The sequence below is a fragment of the Elgaria multicarinata genome, chromosome 8 (assembly GCF_023053635.1).
Source record: "Elgaria multicarinata webbii isolate HBS135686 ecotype San Diego chromosome 8, rElgMul1.1.pri, whole genome shotgun sequence".
NCBI lineage: Eukaryota > Metazoa > Chordata > Lepidosauria > Squamata > Anguidae > Elgaria > Elgaria multicarinata.
The window spans coordinates 47,714,283-47,740,124 of NC_086178.1; the positions used below are offsets into that span (position 1 = coordinate 47,714,283).

Consider the following 25,842-nt stretch of genomic DNA (forward strand, 5'->3'; position numbering starts at 1 on the left):
AATTTTAAACCATCAAAAATATAAAAACAACAGTATAAAACAGTATCCATTTTAAACAACAACAGTTCTGGGGTCCATTAAAAAACAAACAAACTTAGCATATGTTGTTAAATGCTGTTAAATTCCTGGGCGAAGAGAAAGGTTTTGGCCTGGCGCCGAAAAGATAACAATGTTAGCGCCAAGTGAGCCTCATTGGGGAGATCATTCCATAATTGGGGGGCCACCATTGAAAAGGCCCTTTCCCTTGTTGCCATCCTCCGAGCTTCCCTCGGAGTAGGCACTCGGAGGAGGACCTTAGATGTTGAGCGCAGTGTACGGGTAGGTTCATGTTGGGAAAGGTGTTCTGTCAGGTATTAACAATCTGTGTAGACTACTTTGTACAAGGAAGTCTAATTTAACCTAATAACCACCACCCCTCCTTTCACATACTTTAAAGAGGCACAGAGATCAAGCTTCTGAGGAATGCACAATATCCATTACAAGGACAGACAAACTGCAAGCTGAAAGAGTAAACTATTTGGTTTTCAAGATTTGGAGTCATGGACACAGGATGACACTAAGCATGTGTCACCAAGCAGACCGGAAGCATCAAGGCTTCCATGTTACAAAGGACATCTGCTTCTAAGATCTCTCTCTCTCTGTCTCTCTCTCCAACATACCTTAGAGATTTGAATAAGAGGTGAGGGACGTTTTACCATAAAACTCTAAAGAGAAATTAGACTCAACACCAGTCCTTTCTGTTCATTAAATGTCAAGACATACAAATTAAGGGCTACACTTCTCATCCCACTATAAATAAAAATTAAGTCAAAGCTGAAATTCACACATAATAGGAATAAGGTAGACTGAAGTTTCCTCATCCCAAGGAAAGACACGTTAGGGTTACCTGAAGTGAACCCAAGCAGGACAGGCTCTTGTACTTCACAGCCAGAATGCTGGTTTGGCTGTAATTAGACATTCAGAACTCCTACCTGAAGGTCAAAACGCACCCAATGGGCTTGTTTCTCAGGTCTCTGAGCGTGTATAACTGGGCATTTTGTAGGCATGTGCATCAGCATACCTGGACAAGAATACAAGCAGTGCCCATGGACAGCCCATCTAAGACAGACACTCACCAAGTCATCAATGATCTCCAGGATGCGTTTCTTTGCCGCTTCAACACAGTCCTTTGCTCCCTTCAGGGTGACCTTGTCGCTTTGTGTGCCAGGGCGTGGAAAGCTGACCATCACGCCCCCATACTCCTCTGCGATGGTCCGGAGCACCTGCCCTTTCCGGATGACAAAGTGCCGATGATGCTTGGGGTCCACTGTCATGGAGTCTTCAACTACATTGTCCTGCAAACACACAAGGGCATATCACTGGCTGGGCTTTTCCAGAGGAATGGTATTCACTTAGGTCCCTGTCGGCATCCAAAGACATTTCCTATAGAATAAATAAGTAAACAATCCCTTTCTCACCAGGTTCTTGATGAGCACTTCTAGCTCCTTCTGGGCATCCTTGACAGCTTCCTCTGTTCCCATGATTGTAATCAGTTCCTGATCTTTGTCCTCCGAGGTAGGGAAAATAATCCGGGCACCAGTGTTATCACGCACCTTGCGAATGTTACCACCACCTTTGCCAATTAGGAACTTATGGTACTCTGGCTTGGCACGCAAGTCTACAGTATAACTCTTGGTTTGCTACATGGAAGGAATAAATAAAAGTCAATGCAGAAGAATTGCTTTATTTATTGTTACATTTATATCCCACCATTTTTCCTCTTGCAAGGAACTCGAGGGGTGGCTCACAGAGTCTTCCTCCTCGCTATATTATCCTGAGAATCAGTGACTGGCCCAAAGTCACCCAGTGAGATTCATAGCCAAGTGCGGATTAGAATCCAGTGCTCCCGACTCCTAGTCTAACATGCTAACCACTATAACACACTTACATGCCTCTCCAAATTCTTTTTTTTGGGGGTGGGGTGGGGTTATTACTTCTGGAATAAAACCAAGATGCCTACTCTTCCATAAGTGCATATTTGTGGAGATAAAAGAGCTTTGGAATCCGGACATTCAGAATAAATCAGGTTAAGTCTTAATTTAGAAAATTCAAGGTAGGAGTAAGCAATAGGCATCCATAAGACCAGAACTGCAAATACTTGGACAAGAAATGAAATTCTACTCTGGGAAAAGCCAAATTAATTATACATACAAATCATGCTAAATTAAAGATGTTTGCCTATATCAGCTTATTCTGCTTGTCAGATAAGATTCCACTGGACTCTACAGCAATTCCTCCATGCCATGTGCAGCTGTGCTCATACTGTGCCACCAATAATTTGTTTAAAGGTACAATCATAAAAATATGATGGAACAGAGGAAGCTCGTTTATATTGAGTCAGACCACTGGTCTATCTAGCTCGGTCATGTCCACACTGAATGGCAATGGCTCTCTAGGGTATTGGACCTGAATTCTTCCTATCTGAAGATGCAAGGGACAGAAACTGGGAATGTTTGCATGGAAAACTTATACTCTATCCTGAGTCACTGCCCTTCCCCAAGCAGTGGTGTAAAAGGTGAATGTGCTGAAACTGGACCTGGGAGGCCTGGGTTTGAATCTCTGCTTATCCATGACACTGCCTTTGACCTTAGGCAAGGTACTTTCTTTCAATCTAACCTATCTCAAACAATTGTTATGAGGATCACCCAAACGTATTAAAATCAAAGCGAAATATTTAGTCTGCTAGAAGTAAATCCCAGGGAAGGAAGTATGCCAAAGCAAAGTACGCTTTGAGCTCCTGGGCTGCTATTATGAATTGGCTTTGGCGGAGATCTGGTTCTCCGGGCTAAACGGACAAGCGGATTGACATAGTACAGTGAGACAGGGGGCACCGAATGACCACTTGATCACAAGTAACTTGACAGGGCTAAACTCAAGGTGATTAAACTCCATCTAGTGAGATGCACTCGTTCTGTAGATTATTTTTTTTTAAGCCTATAACTCTTTTTTAAAAAAAACCAGTACTAAGGACTTACATATGAATGGTGTTTATTTGGTTAGTAAACAGAGAGTCAGCTCTGAGTAATGAAATGAAGCTTGGGCCTGTCAAGTTCCAGGAAGTTACTCTGAAGGGATCAAAGGAAACCAAAATTCCAGACAAACTACATATTCTTCCAGATGTAGACAAGACTCCAAGGGAAGGAAGGAGCGAACAAGTTCAGGTTACCTCCCTTTCCATTTTAAAATATGCTCAGCATGCAGTTACTAAAGCAACGATTCCACTGCTAGGGGGAACCCCCACCTCAATAGTCACATAAAGGTACCAGAGAGGATTTCACTATCTCAGGGTTGGTGGGTCAGTTATTAGCAGAAAGAGAACAAACTTAGGGAGGCACAGTAGCTTAGTGGTAGAGCGCACAGGCTTTGCAGGTTCGAGCCTGGCATCTACTGTTCAATTGCTTTAGGGAAGCAAGTCTAGGCAAGACCTCTGCCTGGGACCCTGGAGTGTCAATACCAGCCAGGGTACACAGTGCTAAGGGAGGTGCAACACTAGCTTGACCCAGGGCATGTCTAGATCATAGGATCTCCCGGGGATCACCCCAGGATCATCCCTGTGCATCCACATGACGCACAGGGGATCTCAGGGGCAGAGAGGGATGATCCTGGGATAACCCTCCTGGGACGTTGTGCACCACGTGTAGACTGAGGGGGAGGATCTCGCAATCAGCATATCACAAGATCCTCCCCCTCCATCCCCCTGCTGTAGACATTCCCACTGTATGAGAGAACACCTCACATATTACGAGTTGAGAGACAACCCTACAGTTACTAAAAGATTAAACAGGATTTGAACGTAGTCTACCTCCTTTCAAGTAGGGCCCCTGGCTCTGTTGCAGGGGCCATAGCTCAAAAGGTCACAGATTCAATCCCCAGCCTTCCCAGACAGGGCTCAAAAATTTCCTGCCTGAAACCCTGGAGAGCTGCTGCCAGCCAGTGTCAACAATACTGGGCTAGATGGGCTCATGGCCTGGCTGAGTATAAGGCAGCTTCCTACATTCTTATGTACACTCTGTTCACTGGATCATAGTGACTGAAATCCATAGCCCTGGAACACAAGATGAGGATGACTCAAATATCCTATTTACCAAGTAGGAACAAAGTCCTTTTAATCTGAGTAGCAAAAATCTTTCATTACACCACTTAAAACTGAGTTTGCACCCCACTATCACACACTGAACTGTCAGCTGAAAATGGCTGCCTGGTTTATCATGGACTATAGCTATTAACAGCAGTTGTGCCAACTGCCTTCATGAATCATAGGCCTTAAAAACTAACACGCACTAGTCTCAGCATCCTCTTTAACATGCAGAATAAGCAGATTAATGCCTATAAACTCCCAATAAAAGCTAATTAGTAGCCACACTCAACAGAGCATCAGAAAAAGAGGGAGTGGGGGAGGCAATCAAAGCAGCCTGAAAGCCTTTGGAAAGATAGAAGACTTGGACTGGTGTCTAAAACCCAATAAGGAGGGAGGAGAGCTTCTTAGAGAAGGCGCTCCTGGACTTCAGTCTCACCATAAAGAAGGCCCTGTCCTGTGTTACCACCCAATTGGGGGGGGGGGGGAAATAGGAAGCAGGATGTCAGAGGAAGATGTCAACGTATGTGTATGTTTGCCCAGGAGCAGACACTCCTTAAGGTATCCTAGGCCCAGCCCTTAATATAAATACTGTAACTTTAACTGTACTTCGCCATGATTAATACATACCAACTCTCCAGTCCTTGCTGGTAATAGAAATAATATGAACCAGTTTTTCCCAAAAGGGTGCCCTCCATGTCAGTTGAGAATTCCAGCACCCATCCCAACGTGCACAATAACCCAGCTGGGGATGATGGGAGCTGAAATTCAACACATCTCAAGGCCCCCAGATTGGGGAAGGCTGCTCTAGTACCTTCTACCAACACTTCAGCATAAACATGGTGCTCTGGCCAGGCATTCAAAGCTATTCATAGACTCATAGAATAGTAGAGTTGGAAGGGGCCTACAAGGCTGTTTTCAACCTTACAAAGAAAACAACAACAATGCAATAAGTAAAACATAGATACAAAGTCGGATTAGCAAATGCAAATGCACCTGCATTTCCCCCATTTCTTCTCACCTTCTCCTCTGCCAGTTGCAGGAGCTGTTTCTTGGCCTTCTCGACATCCTGGGCAGGGCCCCTGATGGTGACTGTATCACTCCCCGAGCCTTCCGTGGGGAAGTGGATGTGAACCCCACCACACTCCTCCATGATGGAACGGATGAAACGGCCTTTGGCACCAATGAGTGAGTTGTGTAGCTTGGAAGGGATGGAGACCTCCACCTCTGCAATGTTAGCCTATGAGGCATAGGGGGAGAGAGAGAGAAAACGTGAACGCCTTTCCCCACCCACCCCCTTCTCCTAGCCTGGAGGGATAAGAGGAAGGGGACAACGAGCTTCTCTTCCTCATGCTCAACTAAGGAAGTGCCCCATCTACAGTCGTGTGAAAAAGAAAGTGCACCCTCTTGGAATTGTATGAGTTTACATATCAGGACATAATAGCAATCATCTGTTCCTTAGCAGGTCTAAAAATTAGGTATATACAACCTCAGATGAACAACAACACATGACATACTACACCGTGTCATGATTTATTTAACAGAAATAAAGCCAAAATGGAGAAGCCATGTGTGAAAAAGTAAGTACACCTTATGATTCAATAGCTTGTAGAACCACCTTTAGCAGCAATAACTTGAAGTAATTGTTTTCTGTATGAATTTATCAGTCTCTCATATCGTTGCAGAGGAATTTTGGCCCACTCCTCTTTACAACGTTGCTTCAGTTCATTAAGGTTTGAGGGCATTTGTTTATGCACAGCTCTCTTCAGGTCCTGCCACAGCATTTCAATCAGGTTGAGGTATGGACTTTGACTGGGCCATTGCAACACCTTGATTCTTTTCTTTTTCAGCCATTCTGTTGTAGATTTGCTGGTGTGCTTGGGATCATTGTCCTGTTGCATGACCCAATTTCAACCAAGCTTTAGCTGTCGGAGAGATAGCCTCACATTTGACTCTAGAATACTTTGGTATACAGAGGAGTTCATGGTCGACTCAATGACTGCAGGGTTCCCAGGTCCTGTGGCTGCAAAACAAGCCCAAATCATCACCCCTCCACCACCGTGCTTGACAGTTGGTATGAGGTGTTTGTGCTGATATGCTGTGTTTGGTTTTCACCAAACGTGGTGCTGTGCATTATGGCCAAACATCTCCACTTTGGTCTCATCTGTCCAAACGACATTGTTCCAGAAGTCTTGTGGTTTGTTCAGATGCAACTTTGCAAACCTAAGCCATGCTGCCACGTTCTTTTTAGAGAGAAGAGGCTTTCTCCTGGCAACCCTTCCAAACAAACCATACTTGTTCAGTCTTTTTCTAATTGTATTTAACATGCTCACTGAGGCCTGTAGAGTCTGAGATGTAACTCTTGGGGTTTTTTGCAGTTTCTCTGAGCATTGCACGGTCTGAACTTGGGGTGATTTTGCTGGGACGTCCTCTCCTGGGAAGATTGGCAACAGTCTTGAATGTTTTCCACTTTTGAATCATCTTTCTCACTGTAGAATGATGGACTTTAAATGGTTTGGAAATGGCCTTATAACTCTTCCCAGATTGATGGGCAGCAGCAATTGCTTCTCTAAGATCATTGCTGATACCTTTCCTCCTTGGCATTGTGTTAACACACACCTGAATGCTCCAGACCAGCAAACTGAAAAAAACTTTGGCTTTTATAGAGGTGGTCATACTTGCTGATGATCAATTAATCACGGGCATTTGATTAGCAGCACTTGTCTGCTACTTAGCATCTTAATTCCTATAGAAGCAGTAAGGGTGTACTTACTTTTTCACACATGGCTTCTCCATTTTGGCTTTATTTCTGTTAAATAAATCATGACATGGTGTAATATGTCATGTGTTGTTCTACATCTGAGGTTGTATTTATCTAATTTTTAGACCTGCTAAGGAACAGATGATTGTTATTATGTCCTGATATGTAAAATCATACAATTCCAAGAGGGTGCACTTCCTTTTTCACATGACTGTATTCTCATGCAAAGCTCAGACTGACGGGGTGAGGAAGGGACTGGACCCGTCAGCAAGTGACAGTCCCTGAATGCATCAGGCAGCATTATTCCCACCGCAGCTCTCCTCTTTGCTTCAAGGCAGAGTTCTACTGGACAGCCTTCCCTTACAGTAAGAGGAGCAACAGCAGTTATGCAGAGGTATAATTGGGTTACAGCTTTAAGAGGAAGGCCATGTAATAAGTTGCCATATCCTGCCCTTTCCCATCTTTTGGGACGTATAAGGGAGATCTCCAATTCACTGTATGCTGAGCACACATAAAGGCCTGTTTGGCTGCACCTTTCTCCACTGTCTGTGAAAGAGATGGGAGGAGCAGGGGGAGAGAATCACTGAAGTACAACGGTTCAGTAATACGTCCTCAAACATCTCTGCTCGCTCGCCCTCAAAGATCAAATGGATTAGCCATAAAATTCGGTTGGCTGCACAGTTAGGCAGGTGCTCCCCCTTTCTACCTGCCAATCAATACGATAATTCCTTTTGCTTCAGAGGCTTTTATTTAGTTAAAGCAGGCAGTGCCTCCTCCAGACAAAGTAACATGTTTTAGATATACAGTGCATTGCACAGGGCACGGGGGAAAGGTTTCCAGTTCAGTGTTCATTTTGCATATTTACTTTAGTGTATTTATTTAACCAACCTAATTACTGACCCATCAGTCAACAAGATCTTCATAGGTAGAGATTGTTCAGCTGTTCTTTAATATAATATATTTGGTACATGGAATTAAATGAAACAAAATCCCTTGAGAAAAGCTTCTTCATAATCTAAAAACAATCTGATTTAAACGTATCAATAAATAATTGATGCAAGCCTCCCACAAAGTTATCACCACAAATCACTCTCGCAAAGGAATAGTGATCTATGATTTCTCAGAACTGCTAACTTTTCAAACAGGCTTTTTGGGCGGGTACTCTCCCAATTACAGAATTCCTTCCTAGTGGTGCCCTCCAGATGTTTTGGATTACAACTCCCATCACCACGTCCATTTGCCATGCTGACAGGGGCTGAAGGGAGTTGTAGTCCAAAACACTTGGAGGGCACCAAGTTAGGCAAGGTTGAACTGGAGGTCTGTCAAAGAACAAGCCTAAACATCTTCCGAACATAATGTATGATGAGTTTTGCCAACTCAGATTAACAGGTGCAGTTGAGGGTTTTAATCTTATGCAAGTGGCCTTTTAATTTTATGACTGGAATGGAAGAAGGGCATCTCTGTGATGTGAATTAAGTTATTAATTTTTTACATTTTTGATTTCTAGATGGCCGTTCACCTGGAATCCTTGGAAAGTGGCACAATAAAAGGAGACGTCCCCAACCACAAAAACAACAACACCCAAGAGACTTGCAGTTCCTTAAAGGCAGGAGTGGGAAACGTGAGGCTTGTGGGTCAAATCCCGTCTTCCTGGGGGCCAAATCCAGCTGGCTGCAGATCCCCAGATGCCTCAAATCCCTGCCTCTAGCCCCATCCCCTTTCCTTCAGCCACCAATCGCTTGGTGATTTCCCAGCTTTAGTGCAGTTTTCTCCCAATTCTAAAAGGTTGGAATGTCTCCCCTAAAGCTTAGTTATTGGCGGCAAGAGCTTTAAGTTAAAATATGCTCTGTGTGTGTGTGGCCCCAGCCTGTTGGCTTCCGGCTCCTCCCCACTCTGGAATGCGGCCCCCAAGAACTTCTCCAAAATTGAATTTGGCCCCTGAGCGGAAAGAGGTTCCCCACCCCTGCTTTAAGGGAACTGAATCAACTTGCAGGCAACTCTTCTTTTTAATTACTGACATTAGTAATGTATCAGATATACTGGACTCCACTTGAACCACTTTCAAATGAGCTCAGAAGGGTTCCTTCTCTTACCAACTCTTTTTGGATGGAGAGAATGCGGTTGCGAGCAGCTTCACAGTTGGCTCTTTTCCCCGTGATGATAATAGTCTCCGAATTGCTGTTCTCTGCTGGGAGATCGATCTTAGTGTTGCATTCTTCACGGATCTACAGTGACAATGAAAGGTTTAAAGGGACAGGCGTGGAATGCCTCCTGGGCCGAACAGGAGGCAGCTCTAAGTACTGAAAGTGAAGCTTCGTTGGTAGGGATGTTCGGGAGGGCTGGGGAGGGACGACGAAAAAAACAGGGGCAATAAGAACAGTCAAGGAAGTCTCACCTTTTTGATATTTGCACCTCCTTTGCCAATGATGTTCTTGTGGAATTGTTTGAAGATGGGGACAGAAATAGAATAGCTGTTTTCAACCTTACAAAGAAAACAACAATAATGCAATAAGTAAACCATAGATATGAAGTCGTATTAGCAAATGCAAATGCACCTGCATTTTCCCCATTTCTCTCTCTCTCTGTACCCCTCTTTTTGTCTCTCAACTCTCACAAGTAGGCCCGTATAATGTACACAAACTGTCAGCCCATCCCAAAGAGGGCACTGACAAACTGGAGAACGGCAAACAGGGGATAGGAGCATTTTCCTACAAGAAAAGGCTGGAGTGTTAAGGTGGAGCATTTAAAGCTTTGGGGTTCAGAAAAAATGCATTCAACACGTAATTCATGTTTGGAATTCGCTGTCACAAGATGTAGCGATGGGCAGCTTAGTTGGGTTTTAAAATGGGATCAGACAAATTCATGGAGGAAAGGTCTATTGATGGCTTTGGCTCAACACTAGATACGCTTTTAAGAGCCTAGTACAGCTTATAAAATCGGTAAAGAAATCTCAACTAGCAATGTTATATAGTGCACCAATTTCTTAATTAAGGTTATCTACAATCCTGATGCAATTAAGGGGTGGCAAAAGGGTGAACACCAAAGAAATCATCTCCTACCAGATCCGCCACCATCTTCTGCATGTATTTAGTGCATTTTTCCACCTCGTTCTTGGGTCCTCTAAGTTGGACAATGTCACTCTTGTGTGATGGATCTGGGAAGTTGATAATAACCTGAAAGAAATATCCAACCCAAGGCAAGGTTATAAAGGCAGCTGACTTCCAGGTGACTAGTTCCATACTGTGGAATCCACAGGCCACCCAGGTTTCCTCTGCGCTCTAAGACAGGGTCTTACATTGGTTATTGCTATATGACATATAGCAATACTATATGACATATAGCAATACTATAGCAATATTATTGCTATATGACATACAGCAATACTACAAACAAGAAGGATCTTGGAATTGTTGTAGATTGCAAGCTGAACATGAGCCAACAGTGCGATATGGCTGCAAGAAAGGCAAATGCTATTTTGGGCTGCATTAATAGAAGTATAGCTTCCAAATCACTTGAGGTACTGGTTCCTCTCTATTCGGCCCTGGTTAGGCCTCATCTAGAGTATTGCGTCCAGTTCTGGGCTCCACAATTCAATAAGGACACAGACAAGCTGGAGCGTGTTCAGAGGAGGGCAACCAGGATGATCAGGGGTCTGGAAACAAAGCCCTATGAAGAGAGACTGAAAGAACTGGGCATGTTTAGCCTGGAGAAGAGAAGTTTGAGGGGAGACATGATAGCACTCTTCAAATACTTAAAAGGTTGTCACACAGAGGAGGACCAGGATCTCTTCTCGATCCTCCCAGAGTGCAGGACACGGAATAACGGGCTGAAGTTAAAGGAAGCCAGATTCCAGCTGGACATCAGGAAAAACTTCCTGACTGTTAGAGCAGTACGACAATGGAATCAGTTACCTAGGGAGGTTGTGGGCTCTCCCACACTGGAGGCATTCAAGAGGCGGCTGGACAACCATCTGTCAGGGATGCTTTAGGGTGGATTCCTGCATTGAGCAGGGGGTTGGACTCGATGGCCTTGTAGGCCCCTTCCAACTCCGCTATTCTATGATTCTATGATTCTATGACATCTTGACCATTTTCTTATATGGTGGGTGGGTAAGAAATTTGTTTCAGTTTGTTTGTTTTTGACCAGAATTTATCCAATTCGCACCTCCCAGAACAGAACGTGAACTTGAACTCAATTTGCATTTGAAAATCTGTACCTTTCCAAGCTTGCAATGCAATTTGGAAAGGAACAACATGGCATTAAAAAAATGTGTACATTTTGGAAAGAACACAGAAAACCCCCCCTTTTTAAAAAAGATGTGCACACATCCTTGAGTCAATAGGAAAATATGTGTACAATTGAAACACGTGCACAAAAATGCATACATTTTGGGGGGGAAATGCATACTAAGTGCACACACATTTCTGCAAGGGGAAGAAAAGCCTGCAACCCAATACAGACTCAACTCAAAGTGAGGTTTGCCATGGAATTCTCAGAACCCCAACGAGCTCTGGTTTTGCTTTTTTTCCAGCCTACAGGATGGAGGCAGGGAGAGAAAACCTAATATCTCAAGGATCATTTTTTAAATCTAAAGACACTAGAGGGGGTTTCACTGCAGATGCAGCAAAGCCTGTTTCAGCTTCAGCCCAGCCTATGAGGAGAGGGATGTGTTGGAAATGTATATAACCCACCAGTGACCTCAATGAGAAACTCAAAGGAGATCCATTGCAAGTGCGGGATTATCTATACATGTAAAAATACATAACATTTGTGCTGGGCTTTTAAAGTCTTTTGTTACCTCTGGAAATTTATCCCGGGTATCTCGAATCCGTTCACCCTTCTGCCCAATGATCGTTCTATGGAATTTCTGCTCAATGATCATGTCCTTAGTGCGTTCATTTTCCTGAAAAATATTGCAAAAAATAGTCCCTGTGATGAATACAACAGGCTGGAAGTACATGCCAGCCTTCCCAACCTGGCTGGGAATGAGGAATTGCAGTCCAACACATCTGGAAGGCACCAGGTTGTAGAAGACTTGTATATGTTGCCCTTTATTCACCCACACAGTCCAGCTCTCCACAGCTTACCATACGTGATGCGAGTTCCAGCAGCTCTCTCTTGGCCTCTAGAACTCCCTGAGGGTCTCCTTCAATCCTGATGTGATTGCTCTTCTCATTGTCTGGAGGGATCCGCACGGACACTTTGTACTGATCCTTAATCCTGTTGACTGTAAATAAAAACATCCTGCTAAGAACACCTGTCCACTGCAAGTCTTCTACAATACAGGTTTCAGAGTGTCAGAACAAGAAGATTACTTGGGCTGCAGCAACGCCAGCAGAAATTCTCACACCTCACCTCCTGAGGTGGGAAAGCTCATATGCTGCTTCTGGCTGCCATTGCTGCAACCCCCTCCCCCCATCTGCCTCCCTCCCAAACCCCCTCCCTCCCTCCCAATCCCATACCCTCCACATCTCCCTCCCTGCCCCGCCTGCCTTGTCTCCCTCCCTCCCTCCCTCCCACACCGCCCCTCTTGACCCCTCTACCTACCTGTGGCATTATTGCTGCCGCCGCTGAAACCTCCTACTATGCAGGGTAGCCAAGGGCTCTGTAGACACACGTTGGGTTGGGTGGAAATGTGGCCAGAGCAGCTCTTCAGAGCGGCGGCCCCACCCAGATGCCTGGCTCGAGGGCTCCTTCCTCAGAGCCAGGCATTGTGGGAAAGGGTGTTGCTGGGAAGAGGGCGTCCCTGCCCAAAACTAGCATTTCTGGAACAGAACAAGCCAGCAGAGCTTGCAGAAGGGAGTTCCAACGACCTGCCTCATTCCAGAAATGCTAGTTTCCGGGGTTGCTCTAGGAAGCGTTAATTTCGCATTAAGCTAACGATCGTTCCTGCTTGTGCCACCTATGGAGAGCTGGTGGACTGCCGGCTTTGGATACTGCCTTCTGTGTACAACAAAATAACCGGGAAAGTGGGGGATGGGGGGAGAAGAGTGATGTCTCCAAGTTATATTTCCCCAAAGTTCCCACACATATTGAACCTCTCTAACTAGGAACAAATTGTTTCTCAATAAGGGGCTCCCATTTTAATTTCCGTGACAGCTTGCTTCTAGAGACCAACATGAATGAGAAGAGAGAAAAGATGAAATTCTAGGCAGCTTCTATCTAATAAGTACAAGTGGGGAACAGCAATAGCTTTTAAATATTGAGTTTGTTCTGACTCTATACTGTTTAGCTTCACCCTACCCAGTGCCTGTTTACACTTCCCTGTGCCTGTTTTCATTTTCTTTCCCTCCTTATTGTTTACTACAACTTTATTAGATTGTAAGCCTATGTGGCAGGGTCTTGCTATTTACTGTGTAATCTGTACAGCACCATGTACATTGATGGTGCTATATAAATAAATAAAATAATAATAATAATAATAATAATAATAATAATAATAGCAATAATATTAATTTTGCACACATTTTGCCAATGAAAAATATTTAACTCACTGTTGGCTCCGCTCTTTCCAATGAGATGCCTGTGGAATTTATGGTCAATATTGATCTCTGCAAAATCCATCCGGTTGATCTACATACAAAGAACAGTCTATAATCAGCCAAAATCAGGAGCAACAGTATGCCCACGAATAAAAATAATAATAAAAAAACAGGACAGCAATATCAGCCACAATACAATAGATAACTAGCCACCATTAATCCAGATGTTCAACTGAACTAAGTAGCTCAAGCCTGAATAGAAAGCACACAGCTTGGGGACACCCAGCAGTTTCGCCACTGCTCTACCCAGAACATGTTTTAACACAGTTCTTTGTTCTCTTGATGGTCATTCCATTGAAAAACTTAACAGTCGCCTTTTGTCTCCGAGACCGCAGTCCTAAGCACGCATACCAGATGTAAATCCCACTAAACAAAAATTAACCTGCATATTTATTCTAAATAGGAAGCAAAGATCCAAGACTTGACCGTCTGAGTAATGGTTTGTAAGACAAAGCTATGCTGTATTTGCAACTTTTGACAACCTCCTCCATTGAGAGGGTGGCTACACAATCAGATGTTATGGCTTATCAACTCACCAGATCCTTGACCATGCTCTCAATCTGTTCTTGAGCCATATTCACATCCTCGGTGGGTCCCTCCAGAGTGATTTTATCCTCTCCTTCAGTGAATTCTATGTGAACCTTGTTGCAAGAGAGAAAATTCAGCAGCAAAATGAAAACTACTGAAGAGGGATCAACGTAATAGAAGGGGAGCATGTGTGACTTTCTCCTGCAAGCAAATATGTTTCTTTCAATGCATCCCTTGTATAGATATTTTCTAGAGATGGGAGGGGTAGACTTCACAGAAATAGGACCTAACCACTGGCTGAAAATGAATGAAACCTAGGCAACTGACCAGTAAAATTATCTGCTGAGCCCCTTCTCTGGATAACTGCACCTTCAGATGAGAGGTGGGTGGCTATGCAGGACAGAGCTCTCTTTGTGGTGGCACCCCGTCTGTGGAATTCACCTGAAAAATGTACCCAAGCTTTGGGTGGCATTTAAATGTAGAAGCCTTCACAGATTTTTAGCTGCCATATTATTAGCTGTAATTTGGTCTTATTTGTGATAAAACGGCTTGTGGTGTTTAAACAAACCCCACAAAAAGCTCATGTATCAGAACTGCTGCAAGCTGTTATAAGAAGCCACACACACTCTTCCTGAAAAGGTTTCAACTCATTTTCTCTCTTCTTTCTGGGGGAGTGGGGGATAAGACAAGGCTCTTTGTAGATGACTGCCCTCAAATTCTAAGTCATTTTACAGCTATAGGGAACATACATGCATGGATATTTTGAGAGCCACTGCTCTTTAGCAATGCCTTGAACCCACTGTTAATGTGAAAAATGCCACTCTCAGTATCTCATACCTTTGGCATCTGCTGGGTGATTTTGGCCAGGTTTTGCCCTTTCTTGCCAATGATGAAACGATGAAGCCAAGAGGGGGCAGAGACAGAGGAGACTGTGAAACTGTTGGCCTAGAAAAGACATTGTTGAAAGGAAGAGTTGTAAGATTCCATGAGCAATATGTATTACCCCAAATGACAGGCACTGAACATTCTAGCTCCTATCCCAATCCAAAATTCTCATTGCAGCATTCTCAAGCAAGCTCTCAAACGAGAAGGTGCAGGCTCTGGCAAGCCACAACTACACAAAAAGACCATCGTAGTATTGGTTTTGGCTACCTATTATATTTTTATGCAGCGTTTGAGGAAGTTTACAGTAAAGCTGAACACACTATATTTGTTCTGAACGGTTACACTTTAACAACATAGCAATTCTAATGATTTAGTATTTGTAAAAGAATTAAAAAGGGAAATTCCACAAAGACCTAGCTGAGCTGCATCCTGGTTACCTTGGCATAGACTTCAGTCAGTGCCTGCCCAAGCTTTTCAGGTTCGCCACGCAGTATCACAGTCTCCGAGCTGCTGTCAGTGGGTGGGATCTCGACCGAGACTCCAGTTTTTTCCAAGATCTCCTGCAGGGAGTTCCCCTTGGGGCCGATGACGTACTTGTGCTGGGATTTCTTCACCTCCACGGCAATGGTGGTAGTCTTCTTTTTCTGGGGGCAGAAAGGAGCTGGAGCATCAATTCCAAAGGTTCAGGAAAAATGTGTGTGTGTGTGTGTGTGTGTGTAGGAGTCACCAGACAGAGCTGGGGGAAAACTCTTGGCCCAGGTAAAGGCAGAGCAGGGACAGGCAGGCACGCAAAGGAAATGTTTGGTCTGCGCATGCAGTACAAACCCTTAAAATATAATAAGATAAAGTAAGTAATATAGTAAGACTGGATTCCTTCCTTTCTCTAGTGCTATTCAGGTGTTATATTTAACAGTAAGGTAAGTACATGAGTGGGGCTGCAACAAGGAGCTTCGCCCCCAATGTGGCTCTTGCCAAGTAGCCGTTCCCCCAGATGTCCACCTATACAGTGCAAGGAAGCTGATCATGCAGGGTTCTAGGTCATATTCGAGTTTGCACATGTACAGCTGTATGCATGGAACTGTCCTCCCTGCCCTACACGTGTGAATGCCAGAGGGCGAGATTACTTGCTGTGAGCAAAGTTGTGGGGTGAAGCTACTCAGAACAGGCCTGCTTGCATGTTCAGCTTACTCCTAAATATAGTGCCTGAACAGGGCTTCCATATTTTTAATATATGACAGAGAAAGAGACGCACACAGAGGGAGACCATATCTGCATGTACTTTAGTACTAGATTCCTATTACCACTATATAATTTTGATTGGTTAGCTAATCAAATGACCAGCGGCTCTGCATTTATGCTTTTGTGCCAGTGACCAAAAATGCATGCATGAACTGATGATCCTATAGCCGGGAATTTCAGACTAATTCTAAAGGAGAGCATCAGCAGCAAAGCTTCAGAAGGAAAAATGCTAATGAGAACACTCACTGTGTTCCAATTCACATCTGAAGAGGTGAAGAGAAAACTAAGCAAGGGCAAACTCAACACAAATCAGAGGGGAAAGACAGGAAGCATCTCTACAGCAGGGATAGGGAGAGCACTTGACAGTCCTGAGAACTGCTCTGGGAAGTTCTCTGGCTGGCCTATGCAATATGCCACTGCATAGAGACTACGGCAAACCATACCTTCTCCTCGTAGATCTTCTTAACACGAGCCACTGCTTGGGCCAGCTGCTCCTTCTCTCCAGTGAAGACTATCTCAGTCCTGTTGACGCTGGGAGGTGGGATGTTTATGCGTGTCCCTGTCTCCTGCATGACCTCGCTCACCAGCTTGTTAAAAGGACCAGCAATGAACGGATGGTACACCTTCTCAACTTCAAACCTCTCTACTGCACGCTTATCCTGAGAAATAAAATCAAACATATATGTAATTTAATACAGTATTGCCTAAGGCACTGTGAAAAAGGTGTACTGTGAAGCCAGTAGCAAAGGATGCCTAGCCTTACATTTTAATGAAATTTCTACATTTCTTAGTATAAAGCTCTCAAATCTGATGTTGATATGCCTGCAGCTTCTGCATATCCAAATTCCGAAACTTTATTTTCCTCCATGCCTATGGCATCTTGTATAACCAGGCTGGGCTGGAGATATGTGGTCTGTTAAAAACAGAGCCTGAATGAGCAAGGTTGTTAGAAGTGCTGGGGAGTGTGAGAAAGAAAGGGCCTTGAAGACGGAGGGAATTCAGAACAGAGTGTCCAGGAACTCAAGGAGATTGGGGTGGGGGGGGTGGGGAGTAGAGAACAATGTGATACAGATATCTTGCAGCTGCAACAGTGTTTAATCTTAATGGTCCACATGAACCAAATGATTTCGTAATGGCACAGTAAATGGGATAGTAGACGTGCCCCCCTCCCCGCCCCATTCGTCTTTCTTTTCTCGTGCTCCTGGACACTTCTTGGGCAGTGTTTGCATTTGCCTGTCACATGCAGATGTCTGAGGAGGCTGAAAGTGCCAGTGTGATTATCCCGGAATTGCAGCAAATACATACATACATAAACATAAAACAATTCATTAAAAATCCCTCATCGGAACAGTTTAAGATTAGGAGTCGAAAGGGTATTGGACAGAGCCAGATTCTCAGTGTTTTTGGACTTGCGTGTCTTCCCACAACAAAGCAGAAATAGAAAAGAGTGTATCTAGACTTAGGCCCTACATAGCTTTGTAGGCAAACCATCTAGGTGCTCTGACCTTTAGCATGTTTGCTCAGACGTAAGTGTAACTGAAGATAATGAAACTTGCTTTCATTCATTCGCTTCATTCATTCATTACATTTCTATACTGCCCAATAGCTGAAGCTCTTTCAGATATTTTGCTGTTGATAAAAAGGGGCTGTTAAATCAAATTCCCAAAGGCAATGAAGGAGAAAATGCAGCTTACTTGCTCAGCAGAGATCAACAGGATCTCATGTCGAGCCTTCTCAATCCCTTCCTTGGTACCGGCGATCTTGATCTGGTTGCTGGAGTCCTCTGGCCGGGGGATCTGGATCTTAGTGGCAGTTTTGAGCTCAAGGTCTTGCAACTTCTCTCCATTTTTGCCAATGACAAAGCGGTGATGCTCCTTGGGAATGCCCACTGTTGCTGAAGCCTACAGCAAAGATCAAGTAGTAGGATGAATCTGCAAGCCAGGTCCATTTTCATAACACAGATGTATCTCTATCACCTTAAAGGTTGGACTGGCCAATGCAGTAGTGGACCGTGCTTCTCTATCTTCAATGCCATGATGGAGGGGAGAATTTCAAAAGATGCACCTTCTCCCACCATATAATGAACCAGCAGTGGGGGGAAAACTGTATGTGCCAAAGTTCACCATTGTAAACAACCATGAGAGACTGGAGAACTGTCCATACATTCAGCAGAACCAAATGGAGATTTTTCTGAACTGTACTACTTTATGTTACAGGTGGGGGAACTGCATTTTTTACTTCTCCCCACATATTAAAAATAAATAGAAACCCCTGCCTAGTTCTCCCATGCACACATTCTGTCCATTCAGTTTTATTAGGTTCAGCCTCAATGTCTCTCACTAATACACTATTTTTCTAGATTCAGGGGATGGTTTTGGGGGGGTGAAGAGGGAGAGGAAGCACTCAAACATGCAAATCCCTAACTTCCTTTGACGTTCTGAATCTTGATTAATGAAAGAAAAAACCTTCCAGACTTCAATCTGAAGTGAAACAATCCAGAAAAACTTGATATATGAACTAGTCTGATCATATGATCTAGACCAAGGGTGCATAACCTTTTCTGCCCCAAGGGTGTCTGCTAGGGTGGTGGAGGCTGCACATACCAGCATGTACGTGCACACACACACACCAGCAGCAACACAACTTGGTCTTGCAGCAGCAACATCTGTTCCCTGTCACAACATTAAGATGAACCCCCCTCCTCTCCCAGCCACCCCAACTTAATTTCATCCTTTTTGGGAGGGGAGGAGAAGGAGTCTATGGTTCCTGTCAAGGAAGCCTTGTTCCTAGAGCATCCCCAGAAGTTGGCAGAACCTTCAAGTACTACCCTAGAGTTTAGGATGTTCCAGAGACACTCAAGGAAGAAGTCTTCTATGGCAGGAACCATAAAGCCTGTTCCTAGAGCGTTTTTCTTCCTCCCACCCTGTCACACTTTTCCAGCAGCACCATATTCTGGGGGTCTGCAGGTGCTGCTTATGGTCCACGGACTGTACTTTTTGCACCCCTGCTCTAAAGGTTAATATTTTAACATAGTTAAAGCACAATTACGTTGAATGGACTATTTGTTACATCATTTCAGAACCTCTTAAAATTTCATTTGGAGTGGGCTACCAATACTTGGCCAAAGTAAAAGTTTTCCTTTGCCAGAGGGCCTTATGAAATTGATCAAGATGCTACAAAGCCCTGGAGATGAGGCCCTGATCAAACCTGTGATGGCGTGAAATAGTTTCTATGCCTCTAATATTTAATGTATTTATATTAGGTTTTGTGCTATCATTATTGTAATAATTATCTAGTTTTTGTATATACCACCCTGAAACCCTCTTTTGGATGAAGGCACAGTATATGATTAAAAAGAGAGAGAAAAAGTAATCAACTGGCCCGTAGGAAGATGACATGCAAGTGTGCAAATCACTATTCATGTAACCGTAAATTGCACGCACACTCGTTCTGATGGGAGAAATTACTGTTTCATTCATTTGACCAAACTAATAGAGCTTTACAAAGAGGAATTATGAAGTAGATGAGAAATGAAATGACTCCACACGGTTTTGCAAGCCCAAAATGATGCACACAAGGCTCGTTACTAGCTTATATTCATTAGATGTTCAATTTATGAATATAACTCTAACATATTTCAAGTGAAATATTTTGTCTCTTCAGGCCACCACTCCTTGTGACTTTTAGGGCATTTTACCAAGAGGACACATGTATGTATGATCTTCTCCATGGGAAGCCAGAGAAACCACAATGACGCTACCCATCTGGATTTTCCAGTGTGTTCTCTTCTACAACTTGCATCTAGGCAGAAATCCCTCTGGTTATGATTTTGAGACCGGGGCAAAGCACTGAGAATTAGCCTGTACATTAGGACAAATATTGTTCCACATTAAAAAAACACCTTTCCACAAAAATACATTAAGAAAACTTTGATGGCATTCTCGTCTTCAGACTTCACACTAATACAATTAAACAGCAAGAATGTGGCAACTTTGTTTTTTTAGAAAACTTCAGAAGGAAGGAGAAGCCACAGTGCCTTGAGCAGTTCATTCCTTTGCTGAACTACTGTTAAAAATAAGAGGTTTCTCACTTTAAAACATCTAAACCGACCTGGTGCCCTCCAGATGGCCATGATAGTTGGGAGATGATGGAAGTTGTAATCCAGCACATCTGGAAGACACCTGGTTGGGGAAGCCTGGTCTAGACTTAGTGAAAGGTAGCAAAGTCAGCTCTCTCATGAGGCAGAGTGAGATCCTTGCCTAAAAGGCACTCTCACCCCCTGCCCTCAGGACTCTCTGCCCACTGCTGCCCCCATTATGTCTGCCACCGTCCATCCAGTGGCATCCCTCCTCTACCATTGAGACATATTTTGCCAAGAAAGAGGGAAGTCCCGATCCATTTTTTCCCTCAGGAACGCTGCTCCTCTCGAAGAACCTCCTCGCTTCCCCCAACACACATACTTTGCATCCCTCCCTTTTGCTATGAAAAATAAGCCCAATGTATCTCGCAACCATTGTAAAAAAGACAGCAATAAATGCATCACCCATAAGCATCATCAGGTTTGTGCTTCTGGAAAGACATTTCTCGCCTTAGAGTGGTTGCTGGCAAAGTATGTGAAGAGCCCCAGATCAAAGGCATGGGCTATAATTAGCTTTTGAACCTTATTTTGATTAATTCTGGCATCCTTCCAGCCTACCTGTTGCAGCCTTAAGATGCAGCGCAAAGGTGAGTTGGCCATTAAAAACAACTGTAGGCTTTATGAGCACCCACACCTTGAATTCTCCATGCCCTAGGAAGGTCATACAAGGAGAAGAAAGGAGGACTAAGACAGTCACCTGTGTCTGAAGCCGAGCTACAATCTCCTTCCGAGCCTTCATCACTGCTTCTAGCTTGCCAGAGACCATGATCGAGAGTCCCTGATCCTTTGCAAGAGACAGCTCCAGGTGAGCCCCCGTCTTCTGCATGATGTCTAAGCAGATTTTGGCCTGCTCCCCCTCTCCAAACTGGTTCATGTCCTTGTACTTCCTCTCTTCCAGCGGTACATGGAACACCTGCTCAAGTAAAAGAAAGTTTTGTTCAACTTGAAAGAACTAAAAATTTACACACACACCTTAAGCTGAGCAGGCAAGACTATAATGAAGAAACTTAGGTTGCAATCCTAGATCCATTTACCTGGGAGCAAGCCCCACTGAACTCACTCACATGTGTAGCATTGCACTGTCAAAGCTCTGGGAACCACATTAACTGTGTGAATAAGGGCAGCTTCTATGCCATTACAAAAAAGAGATTTAACTTTTCAGATTGAATTTACCTTCAGAGGTCAGGTACTCTGCATGCCCCCCTAGTTTAACACAGAAGTCATGCGGCAGGATCTCATTTCAGGCTACAATGTCAGTCACTGAATGAGGCCAGTATATGCGAATGCCTCATTCTACACCCACAGAATTCTCCCAAACTGCAAGGTCAGGCATATGCTGCCCTTTTCCAAGCAAAGTCTTTAGGCCTAGTCAATCAGAACTCCTGCTTACCACACTTTCTTCCCTGCAATATCATGCTGGCAGGGTTAATGAAAAACATCAACCTTCAGAGGTTACACCGAGATAAGTTTAATTTTAAACGCCTGATCTTTGTTTTATACAGAGGGTAGGAAAACAAGTGCAGGGGGGAATCATCTTTGTACCCACCTGGGTGATAACAGAAGCCTTGATTGGTCGAATCTTGCTCCAGGCACCAGCAGGTTCCTGGGTGGCCTCTGAACTCGCTGCTTTCTCAGGAAGAGGGGGAAAGGCATCCTTGTAGGTTGGAGGATCATTCTCTTCTTCAGCATTTAAAGCTGTAACTAGAGTGGAGCAAGCAAGGAAACCAAGGAGTTTATGGACAGACAGTGGTCACCGGAATACCCCCCTCCCCCTGCCCAAATTTAACATTCTCTGGTTTGATTGCAGAAAATGCAGGCCACACACTATTAGAATCACTGAATCAAAATGAATCTACTTTCTCTTTGCCATGCTATCAGTGGTCATTCCTGACTATATAAAAATAAGGAAGCCCACATCTCTTGTAGAAATCAGACTTTATCATATGCCCGGTACCCTTGCACATTGCACCTTTTCCTCATTACAGTCAACAGAATCGTGTGGCATGCATATTTGTCATAACGAACAAACAGATTATCCACTCAATTATCTCTACTGTCAGAACTGCCCCTCTGAGAATTAACTCCAAGCTATTTACGAACACTAGCAGTTGAATACAAGAACTCAAAATGTTTGCTGAATTGGCAAGTGATATTTCTATTAAGAAATGGAAGACCAGCAGCTACAACCGGACCAATTGATTTTTCCCTGCTTGTTTAGTTAATATTTTACTAGGGCGGGAGGTTAGTCAGGAATGAGCTACTTTCACTTGCAAACTGATCCCACTAATACAGCTATGCTGCACCATAGACTTAGATGACTCCTTGGCTGTCTTTGCAACTCATTTATGATACCTTCCCATAGTTGTCATGCACTGACTGAGATTCCATTGATAAGCTGCCCTGCTACTTGATCACACTTATTAAATTCCATTTACTATTCAATCTATATCTGCTGTAATTTATACTATTCTGTGGCAACATAAAGTTTTTTTATTGTCTTTATATTCTCTTGATAAGAACAGCTGGCTGGATAGTATGGAAGAATAATTAAATGGAATAAAAATGTGAGCAATCAGGCCTTCTGCTCATACACTGTACTTTGCTCAACCCAGCACTTTGAAGGTCAGAGAAGAACAACAAATATTTAATCGCTTGAGTAGCTGGACATGGTACTGTGATAAGGCTACAAGTATAGAATAATAGGGCTAGAAAGGACCCAAAGGTAGCTTAGTCAAGCCCCTTGCTCTAAGTGAGGATCTTATAGCCAATAATCTAGCCCCACATTAATCCATAGGATTTAGAACATGTGATTCTTCAGGTATTCTCATCCACAACTCTCGTCAGCCCTAGTCAGCATAGCCAATGGGAGGGTTTATGGGAGCTGTCAGCCAAAACATCTAGAGGGCCACAAGTGACCCACTCCTGATCTAGAGTACATAAATATGCCACATGGAGAGATGATGAATGAATAGGGTCCAGTACACAGAGATGGCAAAGGGAGGGGCCATAGCTCAGCAAAAAAAGTAAAGAAAAGGCATCTATGTGTTGACAGAGAATCTAGGGGGAAGCATTTACAGATTTAGTAATTTATATTCTGAACCAATTTTGTTGTTAACCCAATGCCCACGAGTATTTTATTGTTCCATTTAAGTATCATGGAACAATAGGCTCCCAGGAAGATTAAGGAATTAAGCAGTAGCCAAAGGAACAGCTTCTGTGCAGGAGTTATCTAGTGTGATTTTACAGTAAACGTGTCTTGCTGTCTTACCTTTCACTTGCTGCTGAGCAAGTCCGCTGCGATGTTCAGCAAAACTTTCCTGCGTCAAAACTGCCACGGAGCTCATGGTCGATTTCCCACCCACACACAATCCGGGTATGCCACTGGTTATAGGAAAGGAAAGGTGTCATTTATTTATTATTACTGCATTTATATCCCGCTTTTTTTCTTCCAAGGAAGATAATCCTCCTCCTCTCCATTTTATCCTCACAACAACCACCCTGTGAGGTAGGCTGGGCTGAGAGTCTGTGACTGGCCCGAAGTCACCCAGTGGGTTTCCATGGCCGAGTGGGGACTAGAACTAAGATCTCCTGAATCCCAGTCGAACACTTTAGTTACTATACCACATTGATAGTCACTATGGCATATTTAAAATAAATAAATACATATATAAATAGGGAAAGCTAGATTGAAATAGAAGTACCACAAGTGACCACTCGCCTGGCATATGTAATAAAGTGCCCTTGGCTGAGCAGGCAATTGTATCACCTCCTCCTAGCCACAACAAACTTTCCCAGGGCTGCAAGTGGTGTCATGGTATCCTTTCCAGCCAACCCACCAAGAGATTGATGCATTGTATTGTATTACTGCTGTACTGTATTGCCCCTAGAAGACTTTTCAAAGCTGGGAAAGATGGCTGCAATAGGATGACTGCACTTATTTTCTGTCTAGAAATAGCACTGAACTGCTATCACCACTCTCCTCCAACAGCCTTAAAGGTCCAGGACAGAAAGCTACAACAACATTTGCAATAGTTTCTATAATGGCGGAATGTCAGCTAATGGTGGAAAGTAGCGTCGTAAGTAGCGTCACAAAACGTAAAGTGAAGGATGCTATCATCTAGGAAAATCAGTGTGTCTCTGCTACATCTACCATAAATATTGTGCTATAACGGATGTAACTCTAGTTCAGTTCTCACATAGCCTCAGCACATAGCTTTTACATTCAACAGGGCATGGGAATGAACTTTGGCCTCAAATGTTCCCTGCTCCCCAAAGCACAGAACCGTCAACGTGACCAGGACCATAAGCATATAGAGATGTATGTGCAAGACCCTGCTATATACATGCCAGGGCTGTATGGAAAACTATCCTTTACTATATATCAATTGTTAAGGTCTTTGGCCATTTCTCATAGACTCAATTACTATCCTACCACAATTCTATAGCCTCTACCACAGGCTCTTTTTTTCATGACCAACAGTGCTGTATGTGAAACAATATTTTTAGCTAAAGGACACTCCATCCATAATATTACAGTATAAAATTATTATTCTAATTCCTTAGCCAATCTGACAACAACAGCCAGTTTCAGATATGCCTGCCAAGCTTCTTGCAATCAGCAATCCAAATAATATCCATTTCCTATTTCTGACAACAAGAAGTAAAAGATAGCTAATAGGCCTTATACTCCATAAAACTTTCCAGCACTACTTTCAATCCAATTAGACAAGGCTGGCCTTCAAATATCCTATGGAACAGGCTGACTGTGTTTTATGTGAAAGGTGCTTCCTTTTCAGCCCTGCTGCTTGTTAATTATAAGAATTAGGCAATATCCAGCTAAATTATAATCCTTTTTCACTTTCTCTCTGCTATTATATCTCTCTTTTCTATTCCCTTTAATTATCTTCTTTCTAAGCTAGTACAGGCATTTTAAGAATCTATGTAGAATTTCTCCCTTTCATTATTTTATCACTTTTTCTTGTACTTTAAAAGAACAACAATGGGCAACAATTTTTACAAGGGGACCAGAGCATTCAAGGTATGAGTTAACACTAAGCAGTTACCAGAATGTTAGGAATAAATCACATTAAACAAAGCTGGAATCCACTTTCAGTGCTGGGCAGGAACCTTAGCCCACTATGTAGTCCCAGTCATTTCCAGTGCAATATATAGGGCATTTGATTATTATTATTATTATTATTATTATTATTATTATTATTATTTATTTATTTATATAGCACCATCAATGTACATGGTGCTGTACAGAGTAAAACAGTAAATAGCAAGACTCTGCCGCATAGGCTTACAATCTAATAAAATCATAGTAAAACAATAAGGAGGGGAAGAGAATGCAAACAGGCACAGGGTAGGGTAAGCATGCACAGGGTAGGGTAAAACTACTAGTCTTAAAATACTTGTTTTAAAACAGACACAAAAATGTGAAGCTATTAGTCTTTGGTTTCTGTATTCAGTACAGTAAGACAATCCATATATGGTAAACTATTGTATTGTTGTACTTAATGTTTTTCCCCACCTCGATCCAAAGGGAGAGGCAGGTAAGAAATATATTATTATTATTATTATTATTATTATTATTATTATTATTATTATTATTTCCGCAATATGGTCAAAGAAG

General features: G+C 43.2%; 1 protein-coding gene across 4 annotated transcripts in view; it reads right to left on the reverse strand.

Moving 5' to 3' along the window:
* The window catches only part of HDLBP (high density lipoprotein binding protein), a 68,857-nt gene that overhangs the window by 10,832 nt on the left and 32,183 nt on the right, over positions 1-25,842 (reverse strand). For all 4 annotated transcript variants that reach the window (XM_063132262.1, XM_063132263.1, XM_063132261.1 and 1 more), the window contains exons 3-19: positions 23,476-23,588; positions 21,754-21,908; positions 20,905-21,120; positions 17,764-17,970; positions 16,513-16,728; positions 15,268-15,474; positions 14,783-14,890; positions 13,954-14,058; positions 13,370-13,448; positions 11,963-12,102; positions 11,674-11,778; positions 9,935-10,048; positions 9,271-9,357; positions 8,969-9,100; positions 5,136-5,354; positions 1,458-1,679; positions 1,116-1,334 (exon numbers count right to left, since the gene is read on the reverse strand). In XM_063132262.1, the coding sequence (XP_062988332.1) occupies positions 1,116-1,334; positions 1,458-1,679; positions 5,136-5,354; positions 8,969-9,100; positions 9,271-9,357; positions 9,935-10,048; positions 11,674-11,778; positions 11,963-12,102; positions 13,370-13,448; positions 13,954-14,058; positions 14,783-14,890; positions 15,268-15,474; positions 16,513-16,728; positions 17,764-17,970; positions 20,905-21,120; positions 21,754-21,908; positions 23,476-23,551 (2,607 nt within the window). In that variant the 5' untranslated portion in view covers positions 23,552-23,588. The remainder of the gene's footprint in view (positions 1-1,115; positions 1,335-1,457; positions 1,680-5,135; positions 5,355-8,968; positions 9,101-9,270; positions 9,358-9,934; positions 10,049-11,673; positions 11,779-11,962; positions 12,103-13,369; positions 13,449-13,953; positions 14,059-14,782; positions 14,891-15,267; positions 15,475-16,512; positions 16,729-17,763; positions 17,971-20,904; positions 21,121-21,753; positions 21,909-23,475; positions 23,589-25,842) is intronic.